General features: G+C 31.3%; 1 protein-coding gene across 1 annotated transcript in view; it reads left to right on the top strand.

The window, feature by feature from the left end:
- Positions 1–21,532: 21,532 nt before the first annotated feature.
- Positions 21,533–25,837, top strand: part of LOC117111914 (usherin-like) — a 48,547-nt gene continuing 44,242 nt past the window's right edge. Inside the window, exons 1-3 of the mRNA XM_033254950.1 lie at positions 21,533–22,738; positions 23,558–23,717; positions 24,858–24,990. Coding sequence (XP_033110841.1) covers positions 22,161–22,738; positions 23,558–23,717; positions 24,858–24,990 — 871 coding nt within the window. The 5' untranslated portion in view covers positions 21,533–22,160. The remainder of the gene's footprint in view (positions 22,739–23,557; positions 23,718–24,857; positions 24,991–25,837) is intronic.

Genomic DNA, 25,837 nt, shown 5'->3' on the forward strand with positions numbered 1-25,837 from the left:
TTTTACCTGTAACTATATTGACCTATAAAATGAGGAATGATTAAGTAGATATTTTATTGCTTCTTCACGTTAATGATTTTAATGAACATTTAACCGAAATTGGCATTTTAATATGTATTTTACTTTGAGGTATACTGTATTCGATGTGAAAACTGGTTGAGCAGACAGTAGAAATACAACATGATCATATGATTATATTGTGCTACTTTCTCATTATACTATACTAAGTAAATATTATGTGTGTGGACAGATGAGAGATAGCTGGTACCGATTTACCTAGTAGCTCAGACACGAAGCGACCCTTGGGGAGAGGCAAGTTACTGTAAAGCTAAGTGTAGTCCACACCTCAAGCGCTTTGAGACTTGCGTATAAAGCATTTAGCCTACAGTATATAAATCCAACTACATTGTAAATATACTGTGTACATAGGCCTACTATGTGAATATACTGGATAATCATGCAATCACTATTGTGCGACCATACTACGTGTGAATATTCTATTAATGTGATGCTTGTTCAATGTGCCACAACATATTCTACACATGTGATTATTAGTTCAACATATCCTGTGTTGGTTAGGATGTACATAATATCACAAGCTGATGATGACATATCTTAATAATCCATTTATGCTAAAAACAAAGCAAACATTATGCAAGTATCAGCGTCTAATGATTTACCACAGATGACAGTTAAGTACCTTTTACCTTGTAACTCGCATGGTAAACAGATACACAAGACGAAGGATAGGCAGCCTGTGCTAGATCAATAAGAATCAATACGTTGACATCCTTATGTACAATGAGTTGAATAGGAAGCAGCAGAGCTCCTTAAGTACCGTGCCAATTTGTAGTGCTGCTTAAATATCTATTGAAATGGGATCATTCAAGCTTTACCCGTTGCATACTGTACTCTTTCCTTTCTAAATATCCGACGGCAAGGTAATAGTCAGTTAGAATGTAGCCATTAATATATTTCCAATTCCATGTCCAATCTTTCACTATCCATGGAAAAGACTGGTTCAAATGGTGTACACTGCCCAATTCATTACCAGAAGCACCTCACTGGAAATAAGTTTCACGACTTGTGTGAGTTATCCTTGTGTATATAACACCAAACAAATCCAATCCAATTCCTTGTCCCCAACCCCAATATCGAATATTTATCCAAGGAGATGTAAAAACTCCCTGATTCATCTATGCTTTCATTTTAAATCCACTCCAATAATTTATGCAAGGTACAGCTGTGAATATAGTGACAAATTTTAGCACCTCCCAATGTGATAACCATTAAGGCTACGGTCACACTAGCGTCTCAAGCCTGGCTTGACTCACCGCGGGTGAGATTTCAAGCCAGGCTCGAAATTCTGGGTCGGTCTCACTAGTTGGATTGACCTCCAAATTATGAAAGTCGAAACAGCAGAGCCGTAGAGAGAGAGTTTGGCCAACTCTGTTTCACGGAATTCGATATACGCGTATGTGATTGGGTGGATCGCAATCAAAGATTTTACACCAGACGTGCCCGAACCATCTCTTCTTCAACTGATCTTTTATTAGCTTGTATTGGGCTCGCAATGCCTTCACTTTTGTTTGGATTTGGGCCGTCGTTCTGTTCTCAGGTCCGAGACGGCTAATCTGTCAGCAAGCACGCCAAAAATTCCTGTTTTGTTGTTTGTTTTTTAATTTTCTATCCGGTCTCTCAGCTCGGGTTGGCCCCACAAATCTACCAGGTCAGCAGTTTCCTGGCCACTCCAAATCTATCGCATTATTATTAATTAAAATTTGAATTAACTTTTATGAAAAGTAATGATTGCGTCTTGATTGAACACACATGAAGAACTCGCAGGTTTTTTTATTCAAGAACTTCTAAATGCAACGGCGTCATCGACTGTGATTGGTCGACAGTCGACGAGGAAATGTCAATCTCGGTCACGCCAGGGTCAATCCAGGGTCAATATGGGTGCTGAGCCAAGCCAGGCTTGAAACTCTAGTGTGACCGTAGCCTCAATCTTTCCAAATTGCATATTCCTTCCCTTCCAAATTACAGTCTGCCCGAGACCACCCTGGTCTCGGGTTCATTCTCAAAATAGAGGATTAGCTTTGTGTTAAAAAGATTTATAGATTGTTATTCTGTTCCTTGAAAAAGAAATTAAGAGGGGTATCAAAATTAGAGCAAAGCATGCCAGAATTGAGTGTCCATAAGTAGTGTTACCCATTTAATGATACAAATTAATAACTGGCTAAATAGTTTCATTTGAAATTTTTCTCTATGGAACTTATATAAATTCATATCCAGCCTTTCTTTCTCCATGGAAAAAGTACTTGTTCAAATGAGTGCCGTTTCCCTATCTTCCAAATATGATCCAGTTCATGATTTGATTGAAATCCACTACAATGTCAAGTACAGCTGTTCAAATATACAGTAGATTCAAATACTAGTGCTTTCCCAATGTGTTTTCCATTAAAGTTTCCCATGCACTTCAAATTCCATTATCTGCTTAGAATTGTGTTGTTGCCCATTTAATAGTAATGCTCAATCTTCCTCTCTTCATAAAAAATAGTACCGATCCACTCTTACCTTAGGTTCCAAATGTGATATCCATTCATTCTGTGCCAGATTTAAATCCACTACAATGTCAAATATAGCAACAAATCCTAGTGCTTTCCCATTGATGTGTTTTCCATTCAAGCTTTCCTATGCACTTCCCATTCCATTATCTGCATTAGTATGTGTGGTGTTGGCCATTTAGTAATGCTCAATCTTTATCTTTCCATAAAAAAGTACTGATTCAAATAATGCACCCTTTCCTTATTTTTCCAAATATGATATTGCTTCTTGTTTTGCCAGATTTAAATCCTCGAAAATGTCAAGTACAGCTGTTCAAAATATAGCGACAAATACTAGTGTTTTCAAATTGTTCTATTCATTGTAACTTTTCCATGCACTTTCCCATTCCATTCGTACTGTTGCACATTTAGTGATATCAACATACTTCCCCAATTCCATGACCAATCTTTCCTTCACTCTCCATGGAAAAAGCAGTTGGTTTAAAATGATTAGCTCTTTCTGTATGCTCTGAATGTGATCCATTCATGATTTTCCAGCTATAAATCCACTACAATATCTCTGACTACGTTATTCTAATTCTCTCCTATTGAATACAGTTGAATAATCTATATGTCAACACTTTAATCCACTAAGTTACTGAATTTATTGTGATTTAAAAACATGTTATATCGTCATTGCGGACTTATAAAATCCGCATATGCCTTAAAACTAAAAGAAAATGCATACTTTTGGAGTCCGTACTGAGCCCAAAAAATCCGCAATGAAAATATAACGTGTTTAAACATCAAAACCTTTCATCAGACAATAATAGTTCATGTTCCATTTTCTCACTTTGCAATCTTTCAAAAACATGATGTTATTTTCTTTTTGCTTCTTACAGGAATGTCTACTGTATGTATGTATATATATATATATATGTATACACACATATATATATATATATATATACTTTCGTAATTTTGCATAATATTTTATATTTTTTCATTTCTTTACACTTTTTTATAAGAACTGACAGTAAAATGTTGCTCGAGCTCGGTGTTATGATTTTTTTTGCCAATTTCACGCTGAAAATGTTCTTACTTTGTTCTTATTTTTACACACTATTCTAACAAAATTATTGTACAGTAGTAAATTACAGTACTGTATTATAGAGGGTATTAAATAGTCACACCAACTGCAAATAAGGTAAAGATAAGATTTGTTGAATTTTTTTTTTTTAATAAACACCTCATTTTAACTGATCCTCGATTTGCTCTTATTTTGTTCCTAATTTTTAAGCGATTTTAGTCTCCGTGTTCTTAAAAATGTGTTCTTATAAAAATAAAAAGTGTACATTTTAATTTATATATTTTTCAATCATGTACTTAATATGTATAAATAAAAAGGTTTCTATCTAAACAAATGTCTTGGCAGATATCAAAGCACACACTAAAAATCGAATCTGACATCAAATTATTTGAGAATAAAAACACTGAATATAATGTCTAGACAATACTGACAGGATAAAAAAATCCTTAAAAACAGACATCTCTTGTTTGGCATTCAACTGCAGAAACGACTGAGCCTTTGAATATCATAACTTGTCAATTATTACGCATTAAGACCAATTGCTCACGCATGACAGTACAGTCGTAATGGTACAAACCGGTGGTAATTATGTAAAAACAGGAATTTCCCAATATGGTACAGATCAGAGCCAAACTTGCAAAAATTCAAGGTTATTATCATTCTATTCTATATGTACATTTAAACCAGTTTAGAGTTATGATATTTTTGCTTCTTAGCTGCCAAAAAATAAACAAATACATTAAAAAATGAATGTAAAAGAAAAGTTAATAGGAATGCTGAGAAGCTAAATATACTATTAATTTTAGTTTCGTTTACAAAGGATTCTGCGAACCACAAGATGTATAATGAATTTTTATGACAGTAATAAATCTACAAAGAGAATTCTAGAATGTGATTCTAGTAAGCCTATAGACAGACCTATAATAGAGCAACAACTTCACAGTGACAATACTGTATGCTCACTCAACAAAATATTCTATCATTTTGAAACAAAGTAGGTCTAAATCGAAACAAAGAATGATGGTTTCGAGAACTAATAATATTCATGCAAACAAGTTTCGTTCTTAGGCATTAAACAATAACAGACAACAACTTTATGAACCTTTCTATCAACTTGTTGATTTCCACCACAATCTCTACTAAATATAACATGATCAGGTTCAAGAGTATGCAGTATAGGTAAATCTGGTCTTTATGTTTACTACTTCATTATCAATTGTCTCATGGAAGTCAGTGTCGATGGATATCACCATGCACAACAAGTTAAAATTTAATGTGTTGAGAAAGCTCATTAACAAGATCTCCCAGAAGTGACTTCTTGGGACCCCTGGTAAATTTTGGCTTCTTTTCGTTGTTGAAACTTATTTAAGGTTAGCAAATTCTGCAGCAGCGTAAGGTATTACTTGAGCAATCTATGGAGAATACGTAGATTTATTGACCAAGAAACATGCCGCGGTCAGAGCTCTAGTCTTATCACGAATAGACTAATGTAACTCTATGGTGGTCTATTCAAAAAAGATCTCGATAGACTGCAGAGGTTGCAAAACTCTGCTGCTCACTTGGTCTTTTCATGTGAACCTCGCACACACTCTGCTCCTCTTATTGATAACCTATATTGCTGCCAGGTTAATCGCATAATTATTTTCAAAGTAATTCTTGGGAGATTTGGTGTGCGCTTTATAACCGAAAGGAAAAAGCGAAATATAAATGCTTGTACCAGTACATAATTTAAATTTACTAATCACGTTAAATTATGTTTATGTTAAATTATAATTAAATACTTCAAATTTACTGAGCCTCAAAACAGTACGATCAGTACATAGAAACTACTAGAAGTAGTAAGAAGTGTAGATGCCACGACAGCATATTATTACGAACACTGCAGTTGAGCATCGTCGAATATAGGCATTAAAAGAGTAAATTTATTTGTTTTCTATTGAATACTTTACTCTCTGGGCATAAAAGAAGTAAATAAATGTAGTCTCAAAAATTGCCTGGAATTAGCAATAAACAGTTTACAATCGTAAATTATTATTGACGAACGTTTGGTTTTGCAGTAGTAGGAAAAAGCGTCGCTATATTGTTCGCACTTAAAACATAGAACCACAAACTTCAGCTGTTTATTCATTTCAATATGTTTAAATATAATGGTTTAAAATTGAATCAGCCTAAAATTTTGAAACATTTTTAATATTGGTTCAACATAGCTATACATTTTTCTTGCCTCAAATTTTGAGGTCAGCCTGTATGAAAAATTTATGCTAATTTCATGCAAATATTATGTAGTTTTTGTGATACATGACCTTCAGTCTGGAAAGAACAATGATTTCTCCTGGAATTATAAACATTTTGCTGGTACTAAAGGATGTTTATTATACCACTACCAATGTACTTATTAATGAAACTTTTTGCAACAATGTGTTCATTCATTGTCTACAAACCAATCCTAATAAAGTCTTCACAAGGTCATAGGTCAAATAATCGACTTGCAAATTAATTTACTGTACTAGTGACCACTTGAGTAATTAATTACCTTTAGCCTAATTGCAACAATTACATTATGGAGATTATTATAATGGATCTGATATTAACCTGCCTGATGACTGTTGATGATGTAATCATATGAATGATTTATGAAATAAAAGTGTTGAATAACTGTGCAATAAATCTTGTGATATATTCTGAGCAATGTGAACTCTTGGCATTTCAGAAGGCATAAATGTATGATCAGTATTTGTGAAGTAAAGAGTTTTTAATATCTTTCATATTTAATTACCTTCATCAATGACGGACCTTTAAAAAAAATCTCATTAAAAAAAAAATGATTACTTGAGAATTAAAATGAGATATTTATCAAATGAGGATTATAGTGTTTTCTTTTATTTTTTTATACTTATATTTGATTAATGGTCTGACAATCAATACTGTCATTTTTTTTTACATTCAACAAAATGCACCTAAGTGTATTGTTGATAGAATCTGGTGCACTGCATGTTATATTATTGATTATAAAATATTGTTGATAATACAAAAAAAAAGGATATAATTTTAATTCCTTATTGCAAAATGCTTCCAATAGCAGAACATATGGAAATATGAATAAACAAATTATTCCTTTAATGAATGAAAAGTAAAAATTTATCTAAGTATCAGATTTTTATAAGAATATCAAGTATAAGATTAATTCATAAGAATGAGATTGCAAAATTATATTTAAAATTTGTTTTTTAACATTTTGAATGATGGTTGATTATATATTGTTTCATTGATTGGTTTATGGAGGGTTTTGATTAATTGATTTATTGATTGTAATGTTTAGATATGTAAATAATTTATTGATTGAGTTTTTAAAAAAGATGGTACTGTAAAATAAAATGTTTTTAGTTATTATACGAATTATTATTCTACTGTTAATTTTGTTTAAAGCCAGGCACTCACTGTAGTCTCACACAACGATCGTACGACCATCGCACGGCGAATTCACCTTTGCTTCCGGTGAGTGGTAGACGACGTAACTTGTTGGCTTGTTGGTTAGTAAAGGAAATGAAGGAACAAATAAAAGTGGGACGACCCCCACAAAAGAAAACAGATGACTTATTGTTTTGGTACAGCAGTATGATTTTGAGTGTGTACTTAACTTCAATAACTGATTTCTTTTTATATCTACAAAGCTGTATTGTCTGGAATTGAGTTTTCAACTATCTGACTTTTTATACTGTATTTAATTACATCCTAATACTGTCTGAATTTAGTATTTCTTTATGGATGAGTGATTTCATAGTGTATATATGCCACTGAAAACAATTAAAACTACATTTAACAGATTAAATTAATAACTACCAATATTTAGTGAATCTAAATAAATGTTAACTACATGACTGTTTTAATATAAAACTATACTAATTGGTACATTTGAGCAATATTATGTCAATCACTGTTATTACTTGATATACCATACTAGACTATTGTTTAATCTCACTATTTTAATATTATAATTTTATTGGTAGTTAAGTGTCCATGTAGTTTAAGATTTTAATTGATTATATATATTAAAACTTCTAGATTTATCACGGAACACTGCATGTCAAGCTTGCAAGATTTTTGAAAGTGTCTCTTTTTCTTCAGCAATATCTTATTATTCTAATTTGTTGTTTCAAATGTTTGGTTGTTGAATAAAAGAAAATAAATTGAATTAAAATATTAAAATCTAGTTTTCACTACATGATGTTCATTGCAACTAGAATAATAATATATAAACAAACTATGACACTATTAAATTTCACAGATTTTTATCCTATTATTTTTATTTATTTTTTTTTTCAGTTCATTAAGTATCAACTTAGCTTCCTGAAAAGGCATAAATTCTGGCCCTTTGTTTAAAAGTTACATCCTTATTATGTTACAGCCTTATGAATTTATTCTTTGTGATCTTTAGGAATCTTCTAATTTTAGATTTGGATTTTGGGGTGTTTTTTCCTCAAAGGTTACAGACCAGATGTTAACCTCAACAGGGTTTTCCATGTTTTATTTAGATGACATCAGGGAAATAACATTATATTTATCGTAGCTTCCAAGATTTTTTCCCAAAAGACACATCAATATGAATGGTAAAGAGGACAATAATCTAATTATCATGTATTACAAATAGGGCCTACAAGTAGTTAAATAAACTTCTTTTTAAATACAAAGAATATTATAATAAACAATATTTTAAACAAATAAAGCATTTCATATAATGTAAAACAGTTTTTGCTGTTTTACAGTTATAAGATATATATTTGAAAGACTTAAAAATAACTTTACATTTTTCAGACGATATATAGGGTCTGTGATTATATATGTGTGATGTACAGTACAGTAGTCAGTATCCTTTCATAGAAAGGCAAAAAGTATTTTACTATTGATAGTTAATAGTAGAGATTTGTAAGTATGGCAGTAAAATAAAGTGTATGCACTATATGTACTAGTGAGTAGTAGGCCTATAGTGTTATTATCTGTAATATTCATAAAAAATTTACTGTAAGTTGACCTACTCATTGCTTTAATTGAATTTATGCTACTTTGGTATTGCTGATTACGTAATTTCTTGTATTAATTTAATTTAATTGTATAAGTTATTTAGATAATTATGGTGTTCAGTTGTTTTTAAACACACTGCCATTTGACGTGTGACCTGTGACCCTCTACCAACATGTATGTTAAAATATACTATTATATAATGAGCCTGCTGCAATATGATCCTAGGAAAAGGATTAAATAATTGTTAAAATAAATTATATTATAAGTCAATCATGACGTCATCACTCTAACTCCCAATTTTATTTGCCTATCCCCCAACGTCCACTAATTTTTCTATTAGTGGACGCTTGGCTTGATTTTTTTTTAGGTTCGTGTCACCGCGAATACATCGCGCACTGCGATAAAAATTAAATTGTAATTGAAAATTCCTTTCGTAAAAAATGCTTAATTTGAACCCAAAGAAAGTTACTTCAAATTCAATATTAAGTATGAACAAAGGAATTCATTGAATCAATGGACCCTCATAAACATAACAAACTGAACGTTTAATAGGAATATTCTCCACTTTAAAGACTCGAGGAACAAATTTAGATGTAGGCCTAGGCCAGGCAGGAGGCTGCCCAAGCCTCCTCCTCCTACTACTAGTAGGCCGTGTTATGAAATCATCGCACAATTTTACCTGTCTGCATGCACCGGCCAAAAAGGATGTCAGTGACTGTATTATCTCTCATATGCTAAAATGCTTTGACGAAAGTCTATCGAAATAGCATAACAAACAAGTTCTTTAGTTATTCATCGTATCCATACTGTACTGCTGTGTAGTTAATTAAACGCGTACTGCAGGAGCAAAAATCAGCATACGCACACGTATACTGATCATATCACTATAGCGACCGCTGGCTGCTACAACAGTTGGTTATAAAAAACTAAAATTAAAAGATGGCGATTGAGTTATAAAGCAATTAGTAGAGCATGCATCATACACTAAATGGAAAATTATTATACTTAGGTTAGATTTAATGCATTCCAAAATTTCCTTCGGGCCTTGCAGGCAATTTTTTCAAGCATTAAATCTAACCTTCGTATAATAATTTTCCTATAGTGTACTATGCGGAGCTCTACTAATTGCTTATTAGTTTTCAAAATTCATCAATGATGTTTTGTCTATGAGACATAAAAATATACAATTGTATATAAATTTTATAATGTATATATAATATTATATAACACATAGTTTCAATATTACTATATAGAGTAAAAACATCTAAAACAGTGTATAAATAAATTATTATACAACATAATCAATATTTCCCATAGCCTTGATCTTTTAGTATTGTTCATGCCAAATAAACTATATTTTAAAAATTTTACAACACAACAATGTACTTAGCTGTCTAATCTATTTAGTTACCTCAGCTTTGTAACATTGTTTTGATAGCTTCAAGGCCTGTAGGCACCCCAGGTCAATTCCATACTAATTGTTAAGTGCATTAACTTAGCCAAGTGTAAAATGCTAATAATGAAATGAATGGTAAAAAGCCACACTATATAGTATTCAAATCAATAACACAAACAATAACCCAGTCTTTTCATTCATTCATCACCAAAAATAATGTGGAAAACAATCACACATACTCATAGTCATATCCATATTTTTAAGGCCTACCATTAAAAAAAATTGGATGGAAAATGCTAAATAGCAAAATAAAAATTGTTATACTGTGTAACAAAATAATATTAAATTAGGTAATAAGTAGATCACATTATTAGGAATATATCTGGGTTACTACTGAACTTAATGTCATCTATACGTAATTTAATATTATTTGATCTATCTAGGTTGAAATGACTGCATATTATGCAACACTTTGAGAATAAGTAGTCCTAATGGGAAATCCAAGGCAGTATATAGTACAAGGTTGACCTCGTAAATTTGTTGGCAGACCAACCAAACAGTCATTTCCACATTGTCTTGGGTTGAATCCAGATGGGGGACATGTAGTTTTTCTTAAACCAATAATTAATAATGACTATGTTTGTCAAGCTACAACAACTAAATACAACCTGTAAAGAATCATAACATGCACTGTGATATTTTTTTCGTTTTAGCTGACTGTAAAATAACAGGAAAATTACTGTACCTTAAATATATATCATAAACATGTAACATTTTACGGGTTGTGGGGCCAGAGGGCAGCTTAGCTCAGTCCGCTAATCTGGTGGTAGCCACTGTGTGTGCCCTGAACCATGGAGATCTGTAGGTCCCAGGTTCAATTCCCACCGCTGCCTCTCCTTGTGTTTCAGCTGGAGGGCGCAGCATCTTTCGTTTAAGCAGTTGGTCCCGTGTGCATTTATAGCCCGTGTGCACGTTAAAGAACGCAGTACACTCTTCGGAAAAGAGTAGGGGATTGTCTCCCAGTGTACTGACCAATCACCACCAGAAGGAGTATACCGCCTCTTTTAAAGCATTTATCAATTCTACGTTGGATTGGATTTATTGGATAGCCCACGAAACCATTTTAGAGTAATACAATTCCCAGTATGATTAACTACAGGGGCGTACAGTAGGAAAATTTTGATCTTGGGGAGAGGAAGGTGCAATGATTAAGAATGTGTAACTATATTTATATTCCGGTGAAAACTTAATGGTCAATTTTTGTACTTCAACCAACTAAAGTGCAACTAATTTGGAAAAGGAGTGTTCCCCGCCCTAACCTACACTCATGAACTATTACAAAGATGATCCAATTGTATGATCTTAGTCATTAAATTACACTTTCCTCTTGGCATGAAGTCTCAATATTTAATAAACACTTTTTGGCAATTTCAAATAATATTTTGCACAGACGAATAAATGGTAAAAGCAACTGACAATCTTCACATTTTCAAAGAATTCAATAATTAAATTTATTTAGAAATTTAAAACACATGGAAAATGGATTTCATTGCAAGATGTTAGTAAAAATTATATCAATAAGGTTCCACAGAATTACAGGGTTTAAAAAAAAGTATTACATAAATTTACTCGCTGAATTGCGCTTATTTCAGCAAATTTATGAACTTAATATTCCCATTTTAGCGTAAAAGACATTGATAAAGATTTTCATACCAGCATAAATGATCTTCAAAAAAGATCTTGAAGACTGATTCAATATAAATTCATGCATTACCTACAGACAGCTTACAAACCAACACCCTGAGGCTAAAGTGTCTATTGAATCATGCAGATAAGAACTGAACTGACTTCCATGACTTAATCAATTGGTTGTATTATTAGAAACATGCCAAAATAACATCATTTTAAATCTAAGCTGTTTTATAACAAGAACGATTTGAAAACTGGAAAAAATTAAACAATTAGGGATTGTCACATGATTAAAAATGTCTTCCAAAGTTCAGATGTTCTCATTCTACATTTGAAATCTCTATAAAATGTATGGCTACTATTAATAATAATATTGACATTTAGTTTGAAATACTATTACTCATTTATTTTAAGATTTCTAAGAACCTTGGGGAGAATGAGGCTTCAACATAATACTTTTGAATATAATTACGGGGTTTGGTTTACTGAAGGTTTTTTTTATGTGTTTGATGTTCTGTGATGTTCTTCTGTGAGGTGCAAAAAAAAAAAGTCATGTTCTTCTGTGAAGTGCAAAAAAAAAAAAGTCACGCACAAGCACAACACAAATATTTCCCACACTGGAAATTTTCAAGATGCAGGCCTGGAAATGTTTAGCATGGGAAAACTTTCCGGCAAATTACTGGAGGCTTTAGTGCGGTGCTTATTCAAGAGCGGCCTTATTTGAGAGTGGCGCTTAAAAAAAATATTGGCGTGGCACTTTCCATGCCCATTCATAGTTCTATCTCACATATTCCCGTAGTTCAGTAGGCCTATCATAGGTCATATGTCATCGTAAGTAAACGTTTATAAAGGAATGCCTGTGTTTTCATTGTGTTATTTATTCATTTTTACACTGTATACTGTGTATTTAAAACCCTGTTTCTCAAAGTGTTTCATTACACACAGGTCAATATATACTTTCCAATAAGCACCACGGCGCTTATTCAAAAGCGGCAGTTATTCGAGAGCTATGCTTATTCAAGCATTTATGGTACTCCTCAAATCTGGTAAAACGAAACTATGGTACAGTACTTCGGAAGTAGTTTTGTAGGGCCATTAATGATGAAAACGGAATTATACCAACTTATACCGTTGAGGTGCTGTTGAATACATAAATGGGTCTGGTAGGTTCCGTGCTCTTGTGACGATATGACAGCAACACTTAAACACATACAGTACACCAAATGACCAAGGATAAAATGGTACTTTGTATCTATAAACGGATACTGTACATGTTATATAAATGCTGACTAATGTAACATAACATTTTTCACATGCCAGAAATGAAACCTTAGGTATCAATTAAATGTTATTTGGCACACTATGTACAGAATGATTACAATGTACATGGAAAACAGATGGTTTTTGTATCGAACATGTCCTTGTAGCTTCTAAATAATGCACACATAGGTTCCATACTACTATATCCTGGTTCACGTCGAACTTTTATCTAGATATAGATCCACTTAACTAGATAAATGTTCGACATGAACCAATCAATTATAGCTAGATAAAGGCTTAAGTCACTTATCGTTAAGTGACTTAACTTCATTAGAATAACGGTAAATTACAAGGACAAGATTACGTAACGCAGACATCTAAGCCAGCGTTGTTGTATTGTACCACCATTATCATCTTCTGGCTGGCAACAACGTACTCCAACAATGCTAACAGCAGCAAAGTAGTCCCATTAGTCTGGCTTTTCAGAAATTTGTAATATTATAGGTAGAAACTCAGCAAACGTCCGTTTTACGAATAGTCGATATTACCAATGACCTTTGCCCTTTCCATCATCGACCAAGTAATAATAATAATTTGGATTTTATCGAAGGTAAATTTAGCTAGGGACTAGTAGTGGCCTACTATTATTGCAGTAGACCACGCTGCTGCACTGTCGGTTGGTTCGTACTACCTGGTCGCCTATATCAATGGCAGAGGATAGCTAGGCTAGGTAGTGGAAACTGACACCTGATAGCTACAGTAGTTTACGAATTTGTCAATTTTTCTTAGGAATACCCCTTAGTACTAGAGGTTCGTAAAATAGAGTAGACGTTATTAATATTAAACAAGCCTTTCCACTGTGTGACATCAACGGCCTCGAAGCTGGCTGGCTGTTTATCTGGCTCTAACTTGGCATTGAACGCAACTAGGGATAAATCGTACCATATTTCAAGATTTAGATAAGTGACTTAACTTCGACATGAACCAGGCTAATAACATATCAGATAATGTGATGAACTTACACACGTTTTAGCATACACAATTAAAACCATGATGCAACACCTATAACATAATGGCTGTATATTGTATGAATGTAATCTTATACCAACTTATCATCATATATTTATAGGCATATGGTAAAGTCATACTACCCATATGCGAGTCAAAGAAAAGTGCCACAAAAATATGCACTTGTTTATGTCTGTTAGTGAGAGATGAGATTATTTGCAGGTACCCAAAAGTTATAATGCAATTTAACCATTAAGTACTTAATTACAATACAGTATTCCTACACTCTGTAGTTTGAATACTTAAATAATGGAACTAGCATAAAGATTAGGAATAACTTTCTTGTACTCCCCTATAAAGTATTCATATGATTTGTCTTAGAAGCTTTGTAAATCTAAGACATTTTTTATAATATATCATTATTTCTATTATTATTATTATTATTATTATTATTATTATTATTATTATTATTCATATTAATATTATTGATAATAATTATTAATTATTAATTAATTAAATTAATATTATTATTTATTGATATTGATATCATTCCCCTTTCATTTTGCTATATTAACTTTAGGTTAAACTTTATGTATACAATAGTACTGTATTAAGATTGAATTTTAACCTATATTCCTTGGTTCACATTATTTATGAGAGCTGAAGCATCAATTTTATGTTAGTCTGTAACTTGTTGTCTTTCCATCGACATGTTATGCTGCTGTTGATTTAGCCTATTCTAGCTAGTTGCATTTATCATGATGTTTACACTGGAGAGTCCTAATGTTAATCTGTTATGTTAAGATTCCAAGAGTGTGAATAGACAGAGATATTAATAACAGTAAGTTTAAATTACTGAATAGCTATTGCCTTCTATGGTTCATTACTCAGATATCCTATAGTTGTCCATGGTTCCGTCATTCTGATTCATTTGATGGCTACATTTCGTAGATATACAGTTACTACAGCTTGGATCAATGCCTTACCATGGTTGGATAGGTAGCAAAGATTGTGTTATTATCAATGGTTTATAAATGTTAAATAGGTTACCAAATTGGTGGTTGGTACAACGGTTAGAATTTGTGCTGTTTGCCAATGTATACTCCAGTGGGCAATCAATAATTAGAGTTCGCTACAGTGCTCTCACCAGCTAATACTGAAGTCTGGCACACTCTCCATGCCTTGTTAAATACCAAAGCAAAATGAGGACGAAGTTACAGCAAAAAATAAAGATATTGCACCACGCCTATATGTAAGGTTTTATTTTTACATCATCTGTACAATTAAAATATGAACGATATTTGATACTGACATAAACTGCGGGTTGAATTATATACCCTGGAAAATACATAATATATCAGAAGCACATCACCCTATATTTTTTGAGACATTTCTTAAAGAATCATGCACAACAAAAACAAAATCTTAAGTCAGAGGACTGGATTAAATGGGTGGCTAAAAATGATTAAATTGTGCTTTGTTACCAATGCTTCAATAAAGTGAAGCAAGGTATTATTACAGGCCTATTTGGATATCAATCAATGTACCACAATGGTTTAATGGGTGACTTGGTATAATAGTTGAATTACTATTGACCATGGTTGAATGGGTGACCTGGTAATTACTAGGGAGAGGTGCACAACCCTGGTATGATTTAGATAACTGAGAACAAAATTTTTTCTCTAGATTATGATTGGAATGTTTTTAATTAATGGATTATTAAATATAGATGGTAGGTGTGTATTCCCAGTAAATTATTCAGTGTAACACAAATACAGCTATCTAAAGGTAAATATTTGCTTTGAATACAATATCCCCAGTGAAAGCACATGCTGACACTATCATTTTGGAATCATAGATGACATCTGCAGCTCCTAAATCTAAAATAGATAAAGACATGAATAAATTTATTGAGAGTCAAAGTGTCAAGACTATTTCATTTTAACATTGCAAAGTAAAATATTACTATTTCTTCAGACCTGATGACACAGAGTAATTCACCTTTGGTGTATATATACTTAATAATTTCATGGTTACATATTTTATAATTAGTAAATTGAAATAAAGAGTTTGATAATAAAAAATACCTAGTGACCATATGAAGAAAGTTATATAAGGATTTGTTTTTCTTACACTATTATTATTATTATTATTATTATTATTATTATTATTATTATTATTATTATTATTATTATTATTTTATTATTATTTTATTTATTTTTAAATATGTTATTTATTATGTTTGCCAGTTGCCTGCCCTTTAGATCATGTTTAAAACTAGAATTTAAAAATGAGGATCTCATATTACTTATCAAAGACTATAAATTCTTTCCTTAATTCAAGTGGCTCTACTATCTATGTCTTCCTAAATATTGCAAACTAAATATAATTCAGGTCTCCCTATATTAAAAGACCACTTTTAGGACTACAGTAGCATTTCCATGGTCTTTAGCAGCTTTCTAAAATAGCTATCGACATTTGTTAATTTCGGACCACAGAAAAGCTTTCTTTAATTGGAGTTGGTACTTAATTGGAGGGGTATTTAATTAGGAGACCTGTATTATAGTTTGTTATAAATGTTTGGTTCATTATAAATCTCTACATTGTGAAACATTGACAGTTTACTTAAGTAGACTGTCAATGTTAATCTTAACTTGGTCATAATGTCACTTTGTTAATATTGAGGCCAAAATCTTTCCGTTGTTTTTGATGACTACTTGTCATCAACCTACACCTCTCTCCCCACACTGTAAAAGGGATGATGTCATTAGTCGCAGTAGCTTATGTCTCCCATCTTCTCAATTGATAATGTGACATTTTTTTTTTATTGAAGCAATGCATTCACTCTCCTCACAAGGTAGTAACATTCATTTTGCCTTATGGCATCCCAGTTTATAGTGCCATAGTTGTTGTAACATGGTTGACTTGTGAATGACTAGTAAGTCTACTTAGGTATGTCATGACCAGGTTAAGAGTAACGTCAACAGTCTATTAGAATGCTCGTAGATTATATAGCGAATGTATGCTCATTACAAAGATCAATTTTTGAGAGTTGAACTCAAATATTTTCTGTTGAATCCTATAGAAAAAATCTTGTAGTTTAAGTTATAACTTCTTTTTACATATCAGAATCATGGAGGAAATATGATCAAAATATATTTGAGAATTGATAAAGAATGGTAATAATGAATTATGGTGAATTGTTGATGATCCCATGAATTTACCTTGGCGGCAGAGAAAATTTGTACAACAATTATGTTTGCTTTTGTTTGATCCTGTCTATGTCAAGGGTGTTTTGTTTTGTTTTTGTTGTATAATGTTTTTAATATTGGACGAAATTAATAAATGAAATGTTTAAGAATTCATATGATCTGATTATAAAGATTTATGTTTATATTATCATTCCACATTTAGGAAAAAACATTACGAATGTAACAATATCACTTCCTTGTTCAATCACTATTCTGTATGCAAAGGATTACAAAATAACCACTTTATAAAAGACTAATAGATTATCAGCATGTACTTCACATCAGCCTCATACTTTAATATTGGCACTTAATTTTATCCCTCAAGCAACTGCCTAAAGACAGTTTTCAATTTTTCCATCGTGGTTGAAGATATAAAAAATTGTTATAAATTCAAAATCAATAATGTTTAAATTATAGTACAAGACAAATATTTAATAGTTACTAAATAAATCAAGTAAATAGAACATTATTAATTTATGTATCATTTTAAAACCATCAAAATAATGTTTCATTATTACTGCCATTTATGTTTTGCTACAACAAAATGGCAGTATTTCATGTCTAATTTAATTACAGTACATCAGGTCTAATAATAATTGATAAAACGGAATGTAATAAGTTGTACATTTTCTTTATTTTGTTGTATGGAAATCTTTTCCGAAATCAAAATATTAAAATGAATGAATGAAATGTTTAAAATTTTAAAAAAAATATAACAAGTAGGTTCTTCACAAATTTCTATTTTAAAATGCAATTCAACTTGAGACAACACTCAATTCTTAATTATTCATTAGTAAATAAAACACTTGTCTTAAAATTGTTGATGATCCCATGAATTTACCTTGGCGGCAGAGAAAATTTGTACAACAATTATGTTTGCTTTTGTTTGATCCTGTCTCTGTCCAGGGTGTTTTATTTTGTTTTTGTTGTGCAATGTTTTTAATATTGGATGAAATAAATAAATGAAATGTTTAAGAATTCATATGATCTGATTATAAAGATTTATGTTTATATTATCATTCCACATTTAGGAAAAAACATAACGAATGTAACAATATCACTTCCTTGTTCAATCACTATTCTGTATGCAAAGGATTACAAAATAACCACTTTATAAAAGACTAATAGATTATCAGCATGTACTTCACATCAGCCTCATACTTTAATAGTGGCACTTAATTTTATCCCTCAAGCAACTGCCTAAAGATAGTTTTCAATTTTTCCATCGTGGTTGAAGATATACAAAATTGTTATAAATTCAAAATCAATAATGTTTAAATTATAGTACAAGACAAATATTTAATAGTTACTAAATAAATCAAGTAAATAGAACATTATTAATTTATGTATCATTTTAAAACCATCAAAATAATGTTTCATTATTACTGCCATTTATGTTTTGCTACAACAAAATGGCAGTATTTCATGTCTAATTTAATATCAGTTATACAGTACATCAGGTCTAATAATAAGTTGTACATTTTCTTTATTTTGTTGTATGGAAATCTTTTCCGAAATCAAAATATTAAAATGAATGAATGAAATGTTTAAAATTTTTTTTAAATATAACAAGTAGGTTCTTCACAAATTTCTATTTTAAAATACAATTCAACTTGAGACAACACTCAATTCTTAATTATTCATTAGTAAATAAAACACTTGTCTTAACAATACAATAACAACTGAATTATTGGAGAAATTTGAGGATGGTGGCTAACTTCCTCAAAATAAATAAAAGACTTGTGGACTGCACATTAAATTCATAATCCAATTAATTAAAATATTTATTGTTGAAACAACAACCACAAACTGGGAACAACTGTACCAAGTAACATAATCAACTTGAGTGCAAACCCGAAAATTTATGACAAATCTTGAAAAAAAGACTGGAAGTTTGCATGAGCAGACGATATCCACATTGAGAATCAATTAAAGTGATATCTACATGTTTCCTCTATTTTATATCATCTTCACTTATCGTCACTCACTGCTGCTCTGCTTTGCCTGGAGAATTTTGGTTTCGCGGGTAACCAAACATATTACCACCAACTTTGCAGTATTGAAAAACGTATCAAACGACAGTAAAACAATAATCGGTATTAGTAGCTATGCTTACTAACCTAGAATTAAGAAGACACTTACCTTGCCATTAGTAGTTTTACCTTCTAAAGCAGAAAAACAATGCAAATTTTTGCAGGTACTTACCGATTCATTCGAAGCCATATTGTACATGAACTTCTATGAGCAAGAAAACAAGTGACGTTGATACACAACGCCCTCTACAGTTCATTATTTTTTTCCTATGAAACGATGGCTTTTTTAGCAAAGGTTATATACGTAATATGCGTAATTGTTCAGTTATCAAAACTATTTTAAATAAATAATAAGTCATCGATGTTTTTAAACGCCAAGTTGACGTATCTGTTCAAAAGGTAATCAGTATTTTCAACTAAGTTCATTGGGTCTTTAGAGTTTTGTAATTGATGTATAACAATAATGTAAATGTTATTACTGTAATTGACAGTTTTATAATGTAAACAAATTGTTTGGGCTTGCTGAACCAACAAAAACGGAAATGTTATCATTGAATGCTTAGAAAATTGATGCAAACTTTTGCCAAAATTTTAAGATTAATCGCCTGCAGTATGGAGCTTAAATTAAAGTTAACTGAAAATCGGAAGAGAACATCAATTTCCAATGATTTTTACTACTCGTTTAAAAAAAAACATTTGCTGGCTTCCCGGGTGGGATGGGGGGGGGGGGGGGCCCGTACGCAGGGGGTGCGACGGGTACACACGCACACCCCCTCCCCCACACATTACCAAAGGTCCACATTTTCGAGGGTAGAAAATTTAAAAATCACCCCTCCCCCTAACTAGTCAAAATTATTTTTTTTTTTTAAAGATTTATATTCAAATTTAAGTCTGAAAGTGGCATCTCCGGCCATCTAGAGGTGCCATAATCATGAATGTTCTTACGTCAGCCCCAACCATGGTGGGGCTGTGGTTTTATCAACTCTCAATCAATGCCGTAGCCAAGATTTTCAAACATTGAGGGACAATATCGGAGTGGACCCACTTTACACGTAAATTCAAATAATGCGGACCCAGTTTATAGTGCCATAGTTGTTGTAACATGGTTGACTTGTGAATGACTAGTAAGTCTACTTAGGTATGTCATGACCAGGTTAAGAGTAACGTCAACAGTCTATTAGAATGCTTGTAGATTATATAGCGAATGTATGCTCATTACAAAGATCAATTTTTGAGAGTTGAACTCAAATATTTTCTGTTGAATCCTGTAGAAAAAATCTTGTAGTTTAAGTTATAACTTCTTTTTACATATCAGAATCATGGAGGAAATATGATCAAAATATATTTGAGAATTGATAAAGAATGGTAATAATGAATTATGGTGAATTGTTGATGATCCCATGAATTTACCTTGGCGGCAGAGAAAATTTGTACAACAATTATGTTTGCTTTTGTTTGATCCTGTCTATGTCAAGGGTGTTTTGTTTTGTTTTTGTTGTATAATGTTTTTAATATTTGATGATAAATAATAAATAACAAATAATAAATAACAAATAACAAATAACAAATAACAAATAACAAATAACAAATAACAAATAACAAATAACAAATAACAAATAACAAATAACAAATAACAAATAACAAATAATAAATAATAAATAATAAATAATAATTAATAAATAATAAATAATAAATAATAAATAATAAATAATAAATAATAAATAATAAAAATAATAATAAATAATAAAAATAATAAAAATAATAATAAAAATAATAATAATAAATAATAAAAATAATAATAATAATAATAATAATTAATAATAATAGTAATAATAATAGCAGTAATAGTAATAATAGTAATCGAATATCGAATATTGAATATTTGACTTTAGAACACATCTGTTATAACATTTTCAATTGTTACGATGATTCACACGCATTCAACATCAAAAAATCAATCATTCTGAAATGCTTACTCCATAGGATTGTATTGCTGTTATTATTTGATAAGGATTTAAATCAAACTATAACGCTAATATAAACGCTGTTAAAATAATTATAATACATCATTCTTAAATTTAAGAGTGTTAGCAAATATTTCCTAAGTGTGATAGAGATCAGAAATATTAATATAATAGTGAATGCATAAGGAGGATGCACAATAAATGGAAGAGCCACTTTTAGGGTGGATAATGTATAGACGTTAGTCAATTTGTTTACCTCATTATCATGACAATTCGCTTGCTCGGGATAAATTATCATTTGTCGCTATGATGATATTCTACTATTTCTAAAATATGAATATACTGCATTTTCCTGACTGATATGTGCATTCTTTATATATCCGTTTGTAGGCCTATACGATTTTACCAGAGAAATAAACAGTCATATAAAAAGGGTACAGAGTGGTAGAAGAGGGACAATCTCGCCTACTGTTTTGTTTTATTTTTTTTAAATTGTAGGACGCCGCTGTAGTCCACAGGAGATACGACGTGTAGGGTAAAGAAGGGTTTATGGTTGGAGTATCGTCGTCGTTATTGTCGATAAAATGCTGGATTTATCGTAAATATCTTATTTCCAGGAAGCGTGAGAGAGTGAAGATTGTTATCAGGAAATTTACCAAAGATTAAAGCATTATTATTGCGAACTTTGAGCTGTCATCTGATAAGGATAATCGACTGTGACATTTTTACCAGCAGGCAAAGTGGTGATGGGAATGCCCTTGTCGCGTTCGCCATGTAGGCTAGGCAGATAGCGTCTCTAGCAACCAACCGTATATACCAAGGCGGAATTACTATTTTTATCGAAAGGAATTTTCTTCCGGGTTTCTTTTATTGACAATATAACAATAGTTCTTAACGATACAGTATGGCAAAGTCATTACTTGGAAATTACTGTGAATGTTTATGTAATCCAAGGCTAAGGCCCAGGTTTTATCCAAATCCTGGATGCATATTCAATAATTGGCTGAATTTATTTATTTTTATTACTTTTATTTTATGTCAACAAATTATAGTCGTATCTACACAAGGGGCTTTTCCTCAATTAGTAAACTCTGCCGAAAAAAAATCAATTTTAACTATTCCACAAATAGGAACATGTGGATATAACCCAATTAATGGTGAACTATCAAGAAGCGCTTATTGTCGTAGCTCTACACTTTCTCAATCAACGACTTCTTGCACGCAAGCATTTTGTATCCAGGCCTGTCCATCAAGGACAAATTTTCCAGGAAGCATAAATTTACTCACCTCGGTGAGTGGGAATTGCATTACACTGGACACAAGTTCCGTCAGGCCAGGCTCAGACTCTAGTTCATATGCTTATGTATTCCGCGTTGATCCAAGTGGAAATTGTTATCTTAGTCCTAATAACATTCCTGCAGTTGGAAGTAACGGAGCAGTCACGATAGCTGGTTGGTTCAGACCAGAATCTACCACTGATGGGTAAGTCGGGACATTTTTCATTTTTTCTATTTTATATTCCTATATTTAATTAATATGAATATGTAACATCTTATTTTGAACTTAAAATATATGTGATAAATCTTTTATTATTCTTAATCATAATGTTTAAAAATATATATATATATTATTGTATTCAAATTAAACAATCCAGGGTGTTTATTGATTAATAGGGTTTTTTGAGGGGGTGTTTTTTCAAGAATGGCATTCATTCAAGGGAGGCGTTAATTTTTTTGGTGTATTTACTGAAATGTGGAACAACAACACGTTAACTGTCCAAATGTGTTATTGCGTGATCATAAAGACTTATTGATCCTAAGTTGGTAGAACATATTAAATGGAATGTATTAAGAATGATGTTGCTTCCAATAGGTTTGTTTACGGTCATTTTGGGTGGGGGGGGGTGGTGTTTATTGGAGGAATAAGTAGAGGAACACCCTCGGGCATTTATTCGAGGGAGGCATTTATTCCAAATGAGTTCTAGAGGGGACGTTTATTCAAGGGGGAAGGGCATTGTTCAAATAAATAAGGTATTAATCAACTGGGAAATCATCACCAGTGAAAGAAATAGTTGCACCGCATATGACTGTAGTTTACGACAATGGACAGACTAAGGCTGACAAGAGTTTAGATGGAGTAAATCTCTCACTGACTTTGATAAAATGAAAAATGTAATGTAATATTATTAATATAAACTAGAAAAATTGGAAACTATATTCCATTCATCTTTTTTTTTTAAATATAACTTTATAAACATTTATTAATAGTTATTGCTTTAATCTTCCATTTTTTATTGTACAGTGTCTTGATAGAGCGAAGGAACCCAAGTAATCAGATTGTTTATGCTCTGATGGTGTCTAGTTCAACGATAACGTTCGATTACTTAACGTCTACTGGTGCCAAGTTCCTCGTAGTTCAACATGGCTTTGCTGTCAATCAGTGGCAACACTTTACTCTACAGGTGACAATGTGATGACAAATTATCAAATTGAGATTTTTGATCATAAAGACTCATGTTAATATTTTTATCAATTATTATTACTATTATTAAATTATAGCATGAATGTTGCTACTTTAAGAATAATTATTATTAATAATAATAAACTAGTACTATTATTATTATAAGTGTGACCTGTGACTTATAATAGTTCATCTTTATTTATGAAGTTGGAACCACAAGTCTTCCAGAAACTATAATTAACAAAAGGGTGCATTACAAATTCATATTTATTCATAAACATCTAAGTGGGAGAACACTACAAAATTCAATATAGTTTACATCTAAATACTGTATAAATTATACAAACAGTAAAAATTCAATGAAATGGACATTGAAATAATAATAGACAGATTTTTAAAAATAGCAAAATATTATTTCATACTAACAGTACGTATTAGTAATTAGATGTTTTGCCTCATGAAAAATACAAACAAAAAATATTTAAAAAAAGAAATTGTTTTTGAAATTAACTTACTTATTTTGAATTAAATTAAAAATTTGAAAATAGGAATTAGTGTATTTTAGAAATCTTCGCCCATATTTTTACGATGAAAAAATGATACACTTCTAGTCACTGGAAGTGTTTATATAATTTTCATCATTATCCAGTATAAAAATCAGGGTACACATAATTCAATAATGTCTATGCTCAAACCGAAAGGTCCACTGATTAATCTCAGATAAGATAAGTATAATACACACTCTAAGTATCGAAAAGCACGCCATAGTGTCGGGATTCAATATTTTGACATTAATAATGTCATCAGATAATTGGAGTATGTATTATACTATCTTGTCTATGCTCAAGTTAATAATTTGTATATTACCGGTACTGAAAAATAAGTAAGTTCATTTCAGAACTATATTCTATGATTTTTTTTGTCATTTTCAGGGACATTAATCTCATAATAAGAAATAATGTCTATTGAGACAAACTTTGGCAAATGAAATTTGCTTATCCCTACACATCAACATTACTTCCTCAATTAATGTACCCATAAGTGCTAGTTTTCTTGTACTTGTTGATTATAATACACTGCTTATAAAATCTTTCTCCATTGATTTAAAATTGATGGTCCAACTTTCTTTGTTTTTTCGAAGGTTTTTGGAACAACTGCAAGTTTTTTCATCAACGGTTTAGAAGCAGATGGTACGGCTTTTGACACAAAAACATTGCTTGGACAAATATTAGACTCAAGTAATGGACAGACCCGAATTGGTCAGCGAATATCAGGTCCGTAAATATTTGTGATTTTGTCCTGAATACATTAGTAACTATTTGCTCTATTCATATACTTCGAAATTGGCTTATAATCAATTTAAATATTTTTATAGTACAGTATAAAGTAAGTTAGCGAAAAATTAATTTTTTTAATCTATTGCATTGGAAGTTAATAACTTATCTTTTAAATGAGCATTTTAACATTTTAATTTAATTATTTAATTTTAATATTTTTTTTTTATTTTACCAGAGACAGTATATCTTAAACAAAATATTACAAAAGATGAATATTTTGGTAATTATTATAAAAACTAGGACATCTAGGGAATAAATTCCTCATATTTTATTCAAATAAATAATTAATTATAGTGTGTATGGTATGCTTCTCACAGAGCTCTTTGAAAATTATGATAAACTAGGGAGGAGCAGCAGTTCCCTGGATAAACATTAACAAAGTACAGTGCAGATAATTTTATTTGTTTTTATGTACATTGATTATATATATATACATTCAATTGATTTATAATTATATTGTAAAGCTGTGTAGGGAAGATGGAAAAACGTCATCTGTGAAATGATTTTCTCATCCATGCTGTACATGCTTGCTATAGCTAACAGAGCTTTTTGAAAATATGTGAGGTCTCGCCACAAAATGAGTCTCATGGTTAGAAATATTTGGGTAGATCACATTATAAGCTTTCATTTGGTCTTTGAATGGCTTCCGTACTATAAGTAAATCCAGAGATGTGAGCATTTAAAGTTTAGGTATATAAGAACAACGTTTTGAGAAAATCAGCCTTAAAGATAAACTAACCTGTACAAATAATATGACTAGAATTACAAAATATGTGCAGATAAC

Source organism: Anneissia japonica, unplaced genomic scaffold (genome assembly GCF_011630105.1).
Source record: "Anneissia japonica isolate Jap-2015-1 unplaced genomic scaffold, ASM1163010v1 scaffold1594_len1068242_cov183, whole genome shotgun sequence".
Lineage (NCBI taxonomy): Eukaryota > Metazoa > Echinodermata > Crinoidea > Comatulida > Comatulidae > Anneissia > Anneissia japonica.